The 16807-nt window shown below is 40.9% G+C and overlaps 1 protein-coding gene across 1 annotated transcript in view; it reads left to right on the forward strand.

Moving 5' to 3' along the window:
- pard3ab (par-3 family cell polarity regulator alpha, b) overlaps positions 1 to 16807 on the forward strand; it is a 233486-nt gene that overhangs the window by 97908 nt on the left and 118771 nt on the right. Inside the window, exons 6-7 of the mRNA XM_013912826.1 lie at positions 12474 to 12562; positions 14509 to 14592. Of these exons, the coding sequence (XP_013768280.1) occupies positions 12474 to 12562; positions 14509 to 14592 (173 nt within the window). The remainder of the gene's footprint in view (positions 1 to 12473; positions 12563 to 14508; positions 14593 to 16807) is intronic.

Raw genomic sequence — 16807 nt, forward strand, 5'->3', positions numbered from 1 at the left:
AGAGAGACGGAGGAGAGATGAAAGACAGCTCTCCCCCTCTTGTGGGTACACAGTTTTCCCAAAGGGAGCTCCATCTTAGGCTGCAAGCTGCTGTCAGGACATTGCAGGCACACACGCGAGCATGTAATTCCATGTTGCTCACCTGCTACCAAGAAGTAATTACACCTAAAAGAGACCTGCGCTGGTTGGACAGATGGTAGCTCTTTCTCAAAACTTAATCCACCTGTTGCCTGTTGATGTTCAGGAAGGGTTAGAAACACATACAGCAGAGACTGAAATCCAAGATAAGGATCTCAGTTTTGTACATCTGCAGCGCTCTACGGGCTCCGTGAGCAACAGAGTTTATCGGCGGTCTATAAAACGATCAAAGACAGATGAGAAGGATGACAACAGCAGGTGCCAGCTGTTATCAGAGGAGAATCAGAGATCTGACAAAAGAGGGACGGAGCTGATTATTGAGGTCTGTTGTGCTCTGGAAATGAAACCTGCCCACCGAAGAGTCAAGCAGATTGTCCTGAAATGAAGGACGACGAGTGCACATCCAAAACAGCTGATCTCAAAACCTGCAAGCAGGTTCAAAGTGCATTTTTCTAACCATCTGAATAAAACTGTAATAGTGAATATAGATGAAACTTTTTTTTTCATCCCTGGGCTTTAGCCTCCAGAGTGATTTGCCAGTTCACTACAAATTAATTCATTTTGCCCTCATTTGCAAAACACGAGAATTTCAATTTGTTAATTAGCTTAGTTTTGATTTCTGTCCAGAAAGGGTCCAGAACATGCAGAAAACTTTATAATAAATGCAAATCATCAGTTGATAAGACCAAAAAATGTCAAATGTGTGACATGCTGTAAGCCCTAGGTGGATTTCTCTAAAATGTAAAAATAAATTATCAAATTTTGAAATTGGGGCTTATTTTAAATTACAGTTCCCTGAATTTTAATAGTAAGAATAAACACTCTTATATATGCACTATGTTCAGTCATAGCTCAGCTAAAGTTTTTGACTCATCAACGGTGCTGTGAGAGTTACAGAAGTTCTGCTGAAGGTACAGAACGCATTGCTGCAGGAAGGAAAAAGCCAGAGGGAGACGATAGAGAGAAGTTTTGTTTTTCCCCTTGACTTGTTTATATAGACACGCTCTTCTCAGCTGCAGCCATTACAGTTTGAGTCAGTCAGAATAATGGCTTTCAATCTGACATCTCTACCGCTGTGTGTGTGTGTGTGTGTTTCTTGTCACTATTATCTATAGCTCCCTTCCTCTCAGAGGGGTAGTTTGGTCAGCTTTACCTGTTATTTTGCTCTATTGCAGCGGCTCTATCGGCAGTGTCATCTTGGTAAATGGTGCATCACATAACAAGCTGTGTGACTGGCCACGGCCCATGCTGCTCACCTCTGTTGTAAGGGCATATGGCGAATACACCACGAAGATTAGACCTGCGGTAGCTCTAAGACCTCTGATGAAAGCACACAAATGAATAGAAACGTCTTCAAGTTTGACGTAAGCTCTATAAAGAAAACGCTGTTTGGGTTTTTGTTACTGTGGCAGCTAAAAGGTTGACCTTGTAACAACAGGAAGTACTTGGGTTCATTATCTGATTATTTTGTTATAAATGATATCTACTCTTCATGCTCCAAAACATTCCCCACACCCTCGCCACTCCAGCTGTGTTCTGTCTCCAGGTGAATAATTTTAGAAAACTACCAACATAAAAGACGTTTCGTTGCGCTAACACCATTAGAATGTCCAGGAAGTAAATATTGCTTCAAACGTGTTCACCACTTCCTTCCTCTGTCGGGATATTTGTCTGAAATTGAACTTACTTGCAGAGATTTGAACATGCTGCATTAGTGCAGAGCTTGCTCAGAAAGCTTCAGTGTAATCAGCTGGTATGTACTGTTTATGCAAAGAATCATGGTATATTTGAAGTTGACAGTTCTATCGTGACTTTTAAAAGATCAATCAGCAGCTTAATCAGCCCGGGAGGTCAGTTTAAAAGAATTACGCAGCCCTCCTCAGCAGACTCAGTCCGTGTTTTTTCTGTCCAACTGAACATGCTTGCACTGCTCATTATTTTGAGCATTCATGTTGATTAGCTTCCTGAGTTAAAACCTTTAGAAGCTGACACGCGCAACAGCAAAAACTTCAGCAATGGCACCGTGCCTCGTTACTTTTATGCAGCACGTTTTTGCAACATACGCATATGCACCCCATCCCCTTTATTTGCTCTCTACATGGAATGAATTGCACTTCAAAGTTTATATATGCAAGTAAGTGCAACGTGTGTAGGCTTGATCTGTTCCAGTTGCCACATATTTCGACTCTCCATATGGGATGCATATGGGTTAAAGTCGAACACATTCGCTCTTCCTGCTGTTTCTCGTACCTCCGCTCTGTGTGGCTCATATCAGTGGATGTCGCGTCACCATTCAGGATGTGTTCAGGAGTGACAATGGCAGGTGTAACCCCCACAGCAAACATTAGATAGTTAACCCCCTGGTGGTATTTCCAGCTCACTCGTGCGACTCTCCTTTAGTATTTCTAAATACTCCGTTTGAATGATTGACACATCCGGAGAACCTCAAACTTTCAGCTTCTTTTTTGTTTTGACAGCCAAAAGTGTGAAAGTGTAAAATGTCAGAAGATCTCAGAATCCCCTCAGATTTATAGCTGGGAGTTTTCAAAGTGTCATTTGTCATCCTTTGAACGAGGTTTGTCGTGGCTCTCTGTCCCTCGTGTAATGCGTTTTTGTCTGTCTCGCTATCTGCCTCTCTGTCATCCTTTGAGTCACTCCCTCAATCTACTGTTCCTTTTATTCTGTAGTTTTTCATTTCTCTGTCCCATCACTCGCTTCATCTCCCCTTCACTCTCTGGAGGAATACTGATACACCTCTCTGTAACCTTTGTATTCACTTATTTTTCTTGTAGACTACATCTGATAACTTTGGGAAAGGAATAAAGTTGGCTTAAAAGGGGAAACCCCCCTTTGCCCTCCTCCGCATCTTCAGTCAGACTCACAATACGAGCGTTTTTAAACACAACCCACAAATTTACTTCAAACGAGACTGACTGAGCTCTTAGGGGACATCTCTTCTAAAATGTGAGTTTTGAAATTGCTTTGATTCCTGATGAGGCCTCCATTGTCTATTATGTTTGAGTAAATTGCATTGCATATTTTGGTGCGCTGATACCCCTCCACCAACCCCAGCCACTTTGATTGAATTGGATCGGAGAAATTGCAGTTGAATTAAGTGGATTGCTACAGCGGCTCTGCGGTAATTTAGGAAGTGCTGGAAGTCTCATTTTGTGCGCGCCAATATTACTGCTGCCTCTTGTAGTTCCATGAGGTACATGAGTGTCGCAGAAACAGTGCTGTATGTGTGGAGACGGGGCCGAGGAAAGGACGTGCCGTTACTGTCAGCATTTTTTTGGCCTTCAAAGACACCTAAACTTTTCTGGAATGTGATTTTGTACATTTACCTAGAAAATCACAGTCACCATAGTCTCCACTGTTCTGCAAAGGCTTTTCACCAGAACCATGGGGACCTAGAGCTGTTAGGGACTGGCAGTAATGGAATAACCTAAAGAGTTAACACAATACTTTTGTTCAAAAGAGTTAAAGTTAAGTCTGCAAAGTTATAAAAATGTTATGACTATCTCGAGGTTACAAGAGCGCAGCAGAGGGAGGACGGGGAAAAAATACATTATAAAAAAAATGGGAAGATTTCCTTCCAGGAGAAAGAAGAAAAATATCCTACCGTCAGGAAAGCTGAACACATTAAAATGGAAAATATAAACATTTACACACTCTTCTGGAGGATCAAGTAAGATCAAGGAGGGGATGAGTTTTTTAATGTTTTATTTACCGGTCTAAATAAAGGGCTTACAATCCAGCCCTGTGAGACGTGTATAAATCAGAAGAAAACACACAGGATAATTTTACCTGAAACCATCAAATATAGAGAAGAAATGAGAAGAGTGACTATTCTGCAGATTGGCCTTGAGAAATCATTTACCCCGTCAAACACACTCCTCCTCATCGGGCTCATCGGGAGACATCAGATATGGAGAGTTGATGAGGATGACCTCTACATTCAAAGAAAGAATTATATTTGCACGGTGATGCCCTTTTGCATTGAAAGAAGGAAAAGTAGCTTCTTTGATAAGGGTCACAATCAGAGACGGTGCAAACGACCTTCACAAGAGTGTTTTGGAAGTGCGCTGTATCAGCAGGCCTTTAGAAAGAGGCATTAAGAGGGAGGGAGATGATTTCAAAGAAGGTGACTGTGGATTGGGAGTGATGGCACTGTAACCGGCACAGAATTTTCCTGCATAAGGAATTTTCTTGAGGAATAACGGTCTCTGCATCTCCTAGTTTTGAGCTGGAATCTGTAGTACGGCTGCCACCAGTCCAACCACGCCTGAAACCCAACAGTTTGAAGATGGGACCATCGTAAAGCTGTGGCAGTGCAAGGATGGGTTGAAGATAATGTGCCCACATCTGGTGAATGGACGTATTGTTGCTATTGAATAGAAGTTAACGCTTTCACATTGGCCAGTGAGAGAACTACGCAGATCAATCAAACTGATTGGGATGTTTGGCAACAAAGGAAAGCTGGCTGGGACTGAGTCACTGCGAAATAATCCTGAGCCGGGGGAAACGATCCATGCCAGCCTGGCGCTGCAGACACAGAACCCAGAGATAACAGACGGGACCAAAGAAATGCAGCCGATTTCATCTTATTAACGCTGAACCCTGAACTTTAATGTGGGGCCTGGTTTACTATATGTGGTCTAGTTCATCCTAATGGTGTTGGATAACACTGTAAACCTGACCAAGGCTACAAAACCAAGAAGGTCCACGTAGACTCACAAGAGCAGAAATAAAATAAACATGTTACAGTTTGATACAAAAACATCGCTGGCTATAGAAAGTTTGCATTATATATGTCATGGTTGCTGTAACTGACAGGTGGATGCTAACGCATGCGGCTAATTAGAGTCACTGTACTGGGCAAACAGCCATGCTTGTGGTGTTGGTGTTATAGGATACATTTAATGCAATTATCTGACAAAAGCCTGAGCAAGTCCACCAAAAATAGAACATACAGGATTTTATTTGTATGCTGCTCAGCAGGAATGAGCTGGTATCTGTTTTCTGTATGTTAGACCAATACAGTGTATCGATGCACTTTGCCCTCCACCCAGGCTGTAAAAAAACAAAACAAAAAAAGATGCACACACTAAACCGAGGCTTCAAAGCAGGACTTCAAAAACCACTGGGTGACCTCCCAATGGCAACATTAATCTATGGGCAGATAGCATGACGCCATAAACCGGTTTAATGGTCCCAAAGCAACTGAAATGGGCTGAGACCAAAGGAACTCAAATGATTGAAGTTAAGGTAGTCTTTGTTCATATTATGTTTAAATGATCAGGCGAAACAAGCTTTTAAAAGTTGAGGAGGACCAGTTAAGTTAACACTCATTGTAATTCAATACAGAAACACAATAAAATATTGTTATTCCATTTTTAACAAGCACCACTCACTAGAACGAGGGAACATTTCCTCCCCTTACACTGGAGGAACTGTTCAGCCATGTCACAATACGGGAAACTCTTACAGCAAATTGTTTAGGACTCATTTAAGAGCAAGAAAAATATTCAAATCCTTCTCTGTGCCAGGATTTAAGAGAAGTGACACCACAAAGATGCACACACTAAAGATAAAGTAAAGCCCTTGAAAGTGAAATACGTTCAAAATTGCACGTTATCTTTTGAAATCTTCTATATATTTTTCAATATGCCCTTCATGCAAAACCGCACAATTCACGTGAACACGTAGCGTTCTCCTCTCCTTGTGTAGCACCGCGACAGGCTGCCAGGATGATATAAACTCCGATAACATCCCCTTGGCTCAATAAATCCTCGAGTTATTGACGATGCCGTCCGCCCGTCTGGATCCCATTATCAAAGTGTCTTCAAAGGAGACTAATTGAATTAGTGCAGGGATCTGTAATTGAAAGCTTGCTTTTAATGATGCATTGTGGTCTTGCACGGAGACAAGCATCAGCATTCATTATACGTCTCTGTGTCGGGATGGATTGGACTGTGTGCAGCGCAATATCAAACTTATCAGGGACACGAGTTTATTTGATCCTGCATCAAATGTTTAAAGCTAGTAAAGCTGAACTTGAGATGAGCTAGTGTTCTTTTACTATTTGCTATTTTTATCCTCTCAGCTGGATGTTTGCCTCCTCTCTGCCAGAATGTGAATAAGACATCGAAGGTCATGTGCAGCCATGTTTGATCATTACATCCCTTGACGTGATGAAATGTGTGAGTTCATTCAGGTGGCCTCTAATGAACCTTTTGAGTGCTTTCAGTAAATGTTCTGGTGAAAATCTGAAGCTGTCTGTATTTGTTGTCTAACTCACCCAGAAATTGAGTAGATGTTTTTTGTTGTTGTTGTTTTTATTTCTTCCTGAAAGGGTCACACAGCCACGGCCCCAGAAACTATTAGCGGTTTTGTGGTGTTGTTGTTATTGTCTATCTTTAAGGGAAGATTGTCATTCTATTGAAGCACTTTGGCCTTGTGTATGAGTTGCTCTGCTTGAGTTATTTTAGGCAAAGTGCTAATGCTAACAAACCAGTTCTCTGTTTTAAAGTCTATCACATCATTATCTCCAACGTTACAGGATTTTTCCATGAGGGGAAAAAAAGAGCTTAAAAGCTTACAGCAGCTGTGTTGAGCTCACAGAAGACCGAATGCTGCAAAGATGGTCTGGAGCTTTATTTGAAGTCCACCTTTAACTTTCATCTGTCTGTCAGCCACAGATGGTGTGTGGTGGCTTTCAGGTTAGAGGTTAAAGGTTAAGGCTAATTTATAGTCTTTAGTTCAGTGTTTCATCCGGTTGGGAACATATGGAGTTCTGCTGGAGAGGACACAGATACCAGTTAACACAGATAAATGTTTGTGCGCTTGTGTTTTAATGTAGCATTGCTTATCTTAGAAAAGGAATGTTCATCGAAGTAATAGGACTGTGCAATATAACTGCATGTATCTATGACATTTTGAAATAAAACAGAGGAAATCCAATTCCAATGCAAAAGTACTGAAGTAATAGGAGGAAAAAATCACATATTAATGAGCACCATTCATTTGTAAGTGTTTTTAAAAGTAAAGATTTAGACCTCGTATCATAATGAAACTGAAAATATAAAGGTGCTATATTATGATGATATTTTGTGATATATTTATATTTTTATCGTTTGCTTTTGAGATTTTAAGGAGTGCCCTTTTGAATTTTACTGTTTAAAACTGCATATTTGCTGCACAGTAGCCAGTATGTAACACTAATCATATAAGACCACCTAAGTTGACAGGTCATGGATGTTGACCAGCGGTTGCAACTGAACACAGGCAACCTGATATAGTCTATTTATTCTGTTTTTTAAATCTAAAAAATAAATTGCCAAGAACAGAATGCCTGATTAGCCTGCCTGTGTGCATATAAAGCTTTATTTATACTTTGCTAAAGGCCATCATAAAGGCAATTTCATTATTCCTGAACCGGCTGTTTATTTTTACTGATTTTAAAAATGCAGCATTTTGCAAAGATTGATTTTTATGTGAGGCGCCACTTTGTATGATTCTTTTTTTTCTTTTTTTTTTTAAAACTTTGACTTGACTTAATTGGCACTGCTAACAGTCAGCTTGACAAAGCAAATCAACGCTTCTCACCGCTGCACCAGTTCAAAGCACTTCCTGTGAAGTCTTTCTCAGAGGTTGTCACTATGACGGGCAGCTTTAACATCAAACCTAATGATCAAAAACTTTCCGTACTCCGGAGACACGATCATTCATATTTAAACGGATCGGGATTTTAAAATTTTAATGCGAGTTTCAAAGAAATGAAAGGATCCAGGTACGATGCCACAAATGACTAACTACGGTTGTTACTGATTTTAAACATTTACGCTTCACCGTCACATTTAACATTTCTGCCACGTCAAAATGTTTACATTTGGTCTCTGCAGATTTGTGTTAGCGTCTTCAGAAAGTTGTACTCGTTTCTGCAAATAACACTCATTCCTCTATCTGTCTGCGTGTGTGCGTTTATGTGTGCATTCGCATCAGTTCGTAAGTGACAGTATGGTCAAAGTGGCAGGACAGGGGAGTGGGCAACACTTCATTAAAGTGCAGCAATACTCCACTCAGTCTCCCTCCCATGCATACACACCAGGTGCAGACCACTTCATTTAGTCTGAGAGATAGAAAGGACAGACCCCAATGGATTCTCCTATTAATCTTTAATGAGCCCCCGGGCCTGAAAACTGCCTGCCTGCCTGCCTCTACTTTTCCACATCCAGGAAACAAACAATGACTCGGCTGGAAAACACATCGGCCGCCGGCCCTCGTACCTGCCTGTCTGCCTGCTAGCCATTAACCCCCCAACTCGACCCTGAATTATTAATGCTTCTATCCTTTGCTTTGCTCGCTCGGCCCCTTCCCAGCAACGGGAATGGGCGACGTCTTGATTGTGTGGTTTGCAAAGTGTGGCGATACCTCTCAGAGTGTCTCCAGCTGGACTTCTGAAAAGGATGCCGAAGTAAAAAAAAAAATAGGTCCAATAAAACCGGCCAAACAAAGTGGCCCCAAAAATGGCCGAAAAAAAACAATTTTTTTTTGTTTGTTTTTTTTTCTTTACAGCGAGTACTTCCTTTTTTTTAATTGCACGTCTCTTCCCATCATCTCTTTTGAAGCTTTCAGTCATTTCACAGAAAGTTCATCAGCAGATGGCGTTATCCATGTTTCACTAGGAAACTTTCTATTGTGTTGATGTTATTTGACGACAACTGGCAAATCCATCTATGCACATTAGCCCATGGGAGTTGCCATGAATGAATAATATGATGTTGTTAATACATTCTTCCCGGCACACTTTGTCTTTTATAAATGTCTCTCATTTTGTTCCTCTAATGAAATAAAACAGCGTGTGCTGTGATGAATGTGGATCTCATTTGGTCTTCCCCAGATAGCGACTCCTCTCCCCCCTCTGATGTCCCCCTGCCTCACTTCCTCATCTCCTGATAAGTGTTGAATAGTATTAGGACTAGGCGCTCTGAGGTGCTATTGTTTTTCTGCCTGCTGGGTTTTTTGCTCTGGTTTTTGTGTGTTTTCTTTCTAATGTGCACATGAACAAGGCTGCATGGTTTTGGCAAATATTCAGTGGAGGATTAGATCATAGGTTTGCACCATTTTATAGAAGAGTTTTTCTGCAATGTCAAAATGACACATTAGAATGTTCTCTTTTAAAATATTATTATTATTACATAACTTCTTTATGATCATGTAAAAAACTTGGAATTCGGTGCTTCTCTCCACCGATCAGAGAGAGCTCTTTTAAGAGCCACGCTGGCTTCTTTATAGTGTTCCCCATAGTGCTTATATTATCAACTCTGTATCCAGGAGACTGAGGCAGAACACTTTAATGTTCTTCTTCATTGAGCCATTTTTGAACTAAATTTCTTATTTGATGATGCAGAGAATATTGAATATTATTAGATACAGCCACACTAAAAGTTGCAGAATATAGCACTGAAACTTTATTGCATTTATGATGCAGTTGTCTAAGTTGTAAGTGCTGCACTACTGTAAGGGGGATGGATGGATTACAAATTGTCAGCATGTCTAACATGTTTGCTGTTGTTTATCGATGCATATGTGATGGAAGATCAGTGATTCCAATCATTTAAATAAATAAATCAATTGTATTAATGTTGGTGGTGGTTGTGTAAACTGCATTGTGTTGCACAGCTTGTTCGCACACAAATTGGGCAAAACAGCGATGAGACATTATAAGACTGTCCTGCGCTATTCTGCACTGTATGTAGCATATATCATGTCTTGTACAAAAACCCAGAGAGAGTCAGTGGAATGAATAAAAAGTTGACTTGGATGCTAAATAAATGTTGCATGGAGAGGTTAGCTGGCTAATGGCTTCGATGTAAAAAGCGCGTTATTTATACTTTGTGTTATTACACTAATGATGATGTTTTCAATACCTTGTTTTGGGGGGATTCAGGGCTTTTCAGAAATAATGTTAGAAGTAAGCCCTTTTTTATTTCTTTGGAAACGTTTGTTCTGCAGTTAGCTCAACAACAATTACAATTAAAATTTTTGCAAAGCAGTACTTTTTTTTGGTAGGGGATTTTCTGAACAGTTGCTAGAGGGCTAGAAAAAGCCTCTTTCAACGCTGAAACAAGGAGCTGATGTGTGATGATCACTGCTATAAGTGGCTGGGAAGTCGAGTGCCAAAGCTGATATGAAGAAAAACTAAATCATGAAACAGAAAGTTGAATGTCTATGGATCAAAACGATTAAGATTTATGCATCTCTTCAAATTTAGAATAGAAAACGGTCACAGGTAGCCAAATCTGTGACCAAACCAAATCTTGCTAAAAGCAATGTGGTCAGCAGTGGTTTTGCTCATGTGGTGTAAAAGATGCTGTTTTTCATCAGTGTTTCCCACTGCATGATGAAATAATTGTATGTGATGGTTTGGCCAAAGGTTTTTCATGAGGTTAAAGTAAATCTTGGTGCTGATGGACTAACTTGGAAGAATTCAGGGTGCAAAGTTCAGTGCAAAGCAATGCTTATGCTCCTAGTGTGGTTTTGTCTCAGTGTATTAGTCAAATCGCCAGCGATTGGCCCTGACATTGTAGTTGGGTCAGTTTGGCACAGAGGTTGTCTGGTTTAAAGCTCCACACAGCCACACTTTATTAGCAAGAAGACTGGGAGTGCACTGGGAAATTTAGAGGTGGGCATGGTGAAATGAGCTAAATTTCAATCAGAGGTGCTCAGTGGTTTTAATGGGTGGAGTCCCAGAATTGTACTATTTCACCAAGTATGAGACGCATTAGATTTCAGCATTAGTCATTAGTGTTTGAACGCTTATTCCTAACCTGGTCCCTGGATGGCCAAAACAGACCAAAACAGAAAAAGGTGTAAAATAAAAGAAATGTACGTCCTCAGAGTCCCAGGTGTGTATCCCTGTAAATATAAAAAGACATTTAATTAATATCTAAATTCCTGTAACTTTTCTAACTATCTAGAGTCCTTGAAAATTCAGGTTTTTGTCTGTTTGTAAATAATGCGTATACTGCATTTGTCACGTTTGTTGACTTTTCTGTTTTCACTGTTACAGTCAGCACTTCGGGCTGGCAGAAGACGACTTAAATTAAAAGACAGCAGCCGAAAGTTCTTCACACTCATGCTTACACTCGTGTGCTGCCCTGTAGCTCCATGTCCTCAAGGCAACCAAAGTGTCATGGCAACCGTACGGCAGCCACGGTAACAGCAGGCTCATTTTCATACTGATGAGGCCAGTTGCCGGGGAGGCCTGCGCCTCTGCTGCCGCGGCCGCTCGCTCCTCTCTCCTCTCCAATGTCGCCCTGAAATTTTAATGACTTTCTTTCTCTGCTTCTCATTTTTCTCCTCTCGGTGCACCTTGTGTGTGTTTGTGCACGCGTGTGTGTCATGAATGTCAAGTTCCCTGTCCAAACTGACACGCACAAAGTGTCCACAGTTAATACAAGAAGAGAACAAAGGCGATGTAATTTTGATGGCGTACGGCTGTAAAGGGCATGTATTTTTATGGCTGTGGAAAACCTCCTCTGGTCTGCTCCTCTTGGCCACATCAGGTTTGCATTTAAGACTTTTTGGGTGGTGGACGGCACTGTTTTTGTGTCAGCATGCAAACAGAAAGGCAGGAAACAAGATGGGTGAGGAATATTGCCTCGTAAATGGCCTAATCCAGCAGCGTTGATCGTGGTCTTATCTGTTTGTTGTACCAACTAGGAAACGACACTAGGTCCTGAAGATATAACGGAGGTTCGGTTCTCTAACTTGACACATTTTCAACACGTTGACACGCAGGTTATGCATTCCTGATCTCTGAAGTCTGTCTTGAAAACCTCCTGCTGGTTCATAGCCGCACATCTCTGAGGTCTGTGAGAAACCATACGCTTCTTGGACTGCGTTCAACTGACGTGAACGTTGGCCAACTCACGGCCGAGCACGAGTGCCCAGTGTGACATATGGACCAACTGGAGTGGCAGAAAATGCTGTGTAGCCTGTTGACAACATCATTTTTCTGTAAAGCATAGATAATGTGAGTGACTGTCAACCACTTCATTGGCTGGCAAGAAAAACTGGAAAATTGTGTATGCGGTTTCATCCTGCAGACATTTAGTCATGGGTGTGTGTTGCCAACAGTCGTATGGACATCATTCAGTCCTTGAACTAAAACAGGATTCATCTACCTCACACTTGTAATCTGGTGGCTGAGCTGAATGTTTCAGATTAATCTGTTTATGTAAAAGAGATTCAGGCTCAAGTCTTCTTGTGCTTTTTGAGTGTCACTCACACCAAATTCTTCTTTTTTTCCTCCTTTTGTTTCGTTCCAGGAGGAAGCGGCAAGAGAAGAAGAAAACGGACGGATCGAGCCTGTTGGCCGAGCTGACTCCATTGACCACACTGCTGTGAGGTCACTAGAGTAAGTCACTCGCTGATCAGCGTCTTTGCCTTCGCTAGAATGATGGTTGTAGAGGACGCGCAGCTTTGTCAATCTCATCCTCTCCAAGTGACTCTGACCAGAAGATCATTCAACCTTTGCTGGTCAATAATTGCACTATACATTGAATTATGTGTGTTTAAACTAAATGTATTGGCTGAAACTTGCAATATTTGTGGTGTCGCCACACCTCTGTAAGCCAGCGCCTGATGTCTTGCTAATACTGCGATACTGTTTCCTCATCTCAGCAACCTGGTACGCGCAGTGTTAAGTATGATGGACACAACCTAACACGAAGAAGTAACAACTTTGGTTGTTCGAGACTAGAATATCTCTTCAGAGTTGACCGTTGTAAATCTGTTCTCCGCTTGCTTTCTTCACATAATAGGCACTTAAAAGCTAAAGCAGCAGGTTCTATATTGTAGCCGAGGTTTGTTTGTCGAAAATCTCATTTTCAGCCCTGCTTTCTGATTTACATAATTCTCTTTTGTGGGAGCAAAATGATCCTCGTCTCGCCATCAGAGCTCTCCCACGCACTAACCCATTCAGCTTCTGTTATTAACAACTGTGTTTTGTTTTGTTATTTTGCTCCATTGCATGCTTCCAGTTTAATATGCAGGTATGGTATTATTATTCCTGTGATTTCCCAGAGACTCTGGTTTCTCCTGCCTCTTCGTTGTCAGTAAAGGGCCCATTTTCCCTGGGCTAATCATAGTCGTTGTATCAAAGCTGTGGATGGATTAGATCTTGCATCTTTATAATATTTGCCAGTGTCTGGTCAGCCTCAGAAATGCAAATAGCTGGAACTGTTTTGGGTTTTCTTTGCTTTTTTTAAATGGATATCAGCACACATTCTAATTTACATATAAATGCTTTAAGAATGCAACTTTCTGTCAGTTCTTTCATTATTAGGTCTCCCCCGTCGCTGTTTTCAGTTTCTACATGCAAAAGCCAAAAACATCAGTAAACTTGAGCTTTTTGTAGAACTTTTTGGAACGTTTGGTTTGTTGCTTACTCAAGGACATCAGACGTGCTTTTAAAAAAAAATAAAAATACCTCTGCAGAAATGCACAAACATATCTTGTTTGTCAAGTCGCTGATGCACACACCTCTCAAATCTGAGTAACATGTACCATTTGTTCTCAAGGAACCTGATATGTTGATCCAGCATCTTGTCAGGAAGTTGCTTCCTTTCTTCTTTTTTTCTTGCCAAGTTTGACTGTGCATTTCAGTGCTGCCAGAAGAGATTTTCCAGCAGAGCAGAGGAAGCTGAATTCCTCTTTAGGGAACTTATTAGTGCTACAGTGTTAAATTTCAAATTTTGACATATTTCTTTCTTGGATAAGTGGATGTTAAATGTGTCTGTGTGGTGCGGTTACATTGATTTGACTTGATTGTTTTCTGTACCATTTGGTTTAGGAACTTTCTAATTAACACTCAGTTTCTACCCCACTGTGTACAACTTCAAACAGCACCCATTCGCTTACATGCAGCTTAATTCCGGCTTTGAAAGGGCAATTTTCCACTCCACAGATATTAATGTGTCGTAGGATTAAGGTCCCACGCACCAAAAAGCAAACACACTGCATTTGTCTCATTACACCCTCTGAAGAGCATCTTAAGTCCGAATTGGGGGTGTGAGGGTTTTTTTTGAAAACCCCTTTTTTTTGTTTTCCCGTACATGTGTTTGATTTCTTTGGATTGCTCTGCTTTATTGTGCTTTTTGTCTCCTCTGACTTCTATTTTTATTTGTTTGTTTGCACCACTGAGCTCTTGTCATAATGTTTCTGTCTTCATTGCCTCATTTCCTGTTTTTATTTTTGCCCACATGGTGTCACCCCTCTCCTCTGATCTCCACCCCGCACCTCCTCCCCAACCCCCCTACCCACCCCCGTCTCTCTCTGTCATTCATCCGTCTCCGATCCCAGAGACATTGTCAAACTGGTGGAGGTGTCAAACGACGGTGGGCCCCTGGGGATCCACGTGGTGCCTTTCAGTGGCAGGGACCGCAGGTAAAAATAACCAGAGCAGAACCGCTGTGCTCTTCAGACAGGCTAGAAGAAAATAAATCTTAGGGCCATTCAAACATGGTGTCCACGGGTTTAACTACGTTAACAGGTTTTTGCATAAAGGTCTTAGATATTTAAAATATGTGTGCGCAAAGGGCCAATTCAGCCCAATTCAGCCTTTTTTTTGTTCTGTGACCTGCAGTGCTTTTTATCCATCTAGATTCTTTTGATACCAGTTGCCAGTTCTGGGGTATCATCTGTCTGATTGCTCTTGAATATATTGCAGTCCAGCTGCAGTAGCCTTATGATGCTCAAACAGCCAGAAAATACATTTAATGTATCGAGTTTCATGTCGGAACTTTCTTTCTAACCAACTTCTACCAACTTGCATGCATCTATTCATGACAGTGTTACAAGACGTAAATATTGACAGCAATAGCTGTAAGATTAGCTACAGTAGCTGCGCCTCATTAGGCGGATGTATACAGCAAGAAATGAGTTCCTGTAGGTAACTGCTCATAGCAAAGTTTGTGGGGATTTTTTTTGTCTTTAAGTAAGCAGATCATGAATTCTGGATAAAGACATTCCTGCTGATTTTCCTTTTTTTTTTTCCTGTGCCATCACACTGGTCTTGAGTTTTCATTAAATCCAAAACAATCAGGCTAAAGTCCAATATTTGTTTACTTTTTTTAATACAGCATGTCATAGAATTTTAAAATTTCTTCATGAATATGCCAAAAAGCTTTAGTTATAAATGTGGTTTAGTTTGTGGCAACTTATTTATAAAGTATTGTACTTTTGATTAAAAACGCCACTATGTTTAAATTAAATTGTGCTATGGCCACAGTCCAGTTTTTCCAGTGTTTCCAGTTTGGCCTCACTAAGAGGGGACAGATGTTGCTGGTCCACTTTGCACCCGAGCCGAGTGTTTTCCCTTCATAGATGAGAAAGTTTGCTGGACAACGACTTGGGGCAAAATATCGAGTCGTTTATTTGCAGTTTATGCATCAGAAACTGTTCAATAAACCGTTTTTTGATCATAGTTTTGAGACATGTCTGCAGATGGTGACGTAAAGAATGTGTTTTTTCTTGATTGCGTCATTGCTCGGCTGTTTTCGGATTCTCAGTCTTCATGCTTGGCTGGCTTTTGCTGTGCTGCATCACATTTCTAAAGCCAATATCTCAAAAACTGGCCAAAGTACAACATAACTATCTAGACTGATGAATAGCACTGCAGAGCACACAAAAGCGCTATAAAGATCAGACTCTTATGTATTTGGGGTTCCACAGGAAAGTGTTAGCAACACACGATGCAGAACACAATTATAACATGTAGCAAATTCTTTCTGCTAATCGGCTGCGTTTAATTAGGATTTTTTGCAAACATTTGGTCTCTGCCTTTCTTTTCTTTTTAAATATATCTTTTCACTTATAGTTTTAGTTTTTGCCACTGGCACACGTCTGACAGGTTTTATATTTAAGAAAAGAAAATAGGAAAAAAGAAAATTGCCCACTTTAGCTGATGACTTGTCAGCCTTATTGTAGTCTCATAAAAGAAATTCTCTTTGGTAGAATTTGGTTTCTGGTAACAAATGTCACGAAATGTGTTAATTTGGCCTTTTTGATTTTTTGCAAAACCCCTGGAGAGAAGCGGGCTGCATTACCTCAGAAACACTCCCTCACAGTAATGCCCATGCATGCCACACATTCCTCTTTGGTGGCAAAGTGTAATAACTTCATCACTCATACAGGCTGAATGACAAGCACGCACACACACACATGCGCGACCACAGAGGTTTTCATGCCGGCATCATGAAGCAATTTGCCAGTTTACAGTGATTAATCATGGCTGTTTGGGGTTTGCAGGTGACCGTTTTATTTCTCTGTGGCTGCTGTCACATCAGCTTTACATTATTTAAAGAATACACTGAGCAGTGCACTCAACACACACACTATACGCTCGCATTCAGAAGCGCACATGGAACAAAACTCTGAAGGAATTAGTGGAATTTCACATCTGGTTTTTGAAGATCCACATCATGAATGCCTTTGAGGTTATAACAAAACTATAGAGCCAAACCCCTGCAGCTAGCTGTCTGCATAGTTTTAAAGCTGAAGTTTACATGTAGACCTTAAAAAAATTAAAAAAAGCATGAACCCCAGCACTGACCAGGTTATTTAGGTCTAATATAATGTCATAGTGCCAAGGTATTTCCTG

Source organism: Pundamilia nyererei, unplaced genomic scaffold (assembly GCF_000239375.1).
Source record: "Pundamilia nyererei isolate P.nyererei 1_Seehausen unplaced genomic scaffold, PunNye1.0 scaffold00103, whole genome shotgun sequence".
NCBI lineage: Eukaryota > Metazoa > Chordata > Actinopteri > Cichliformes > Cichlidae > Pundamilia > Pundamilia nyererei.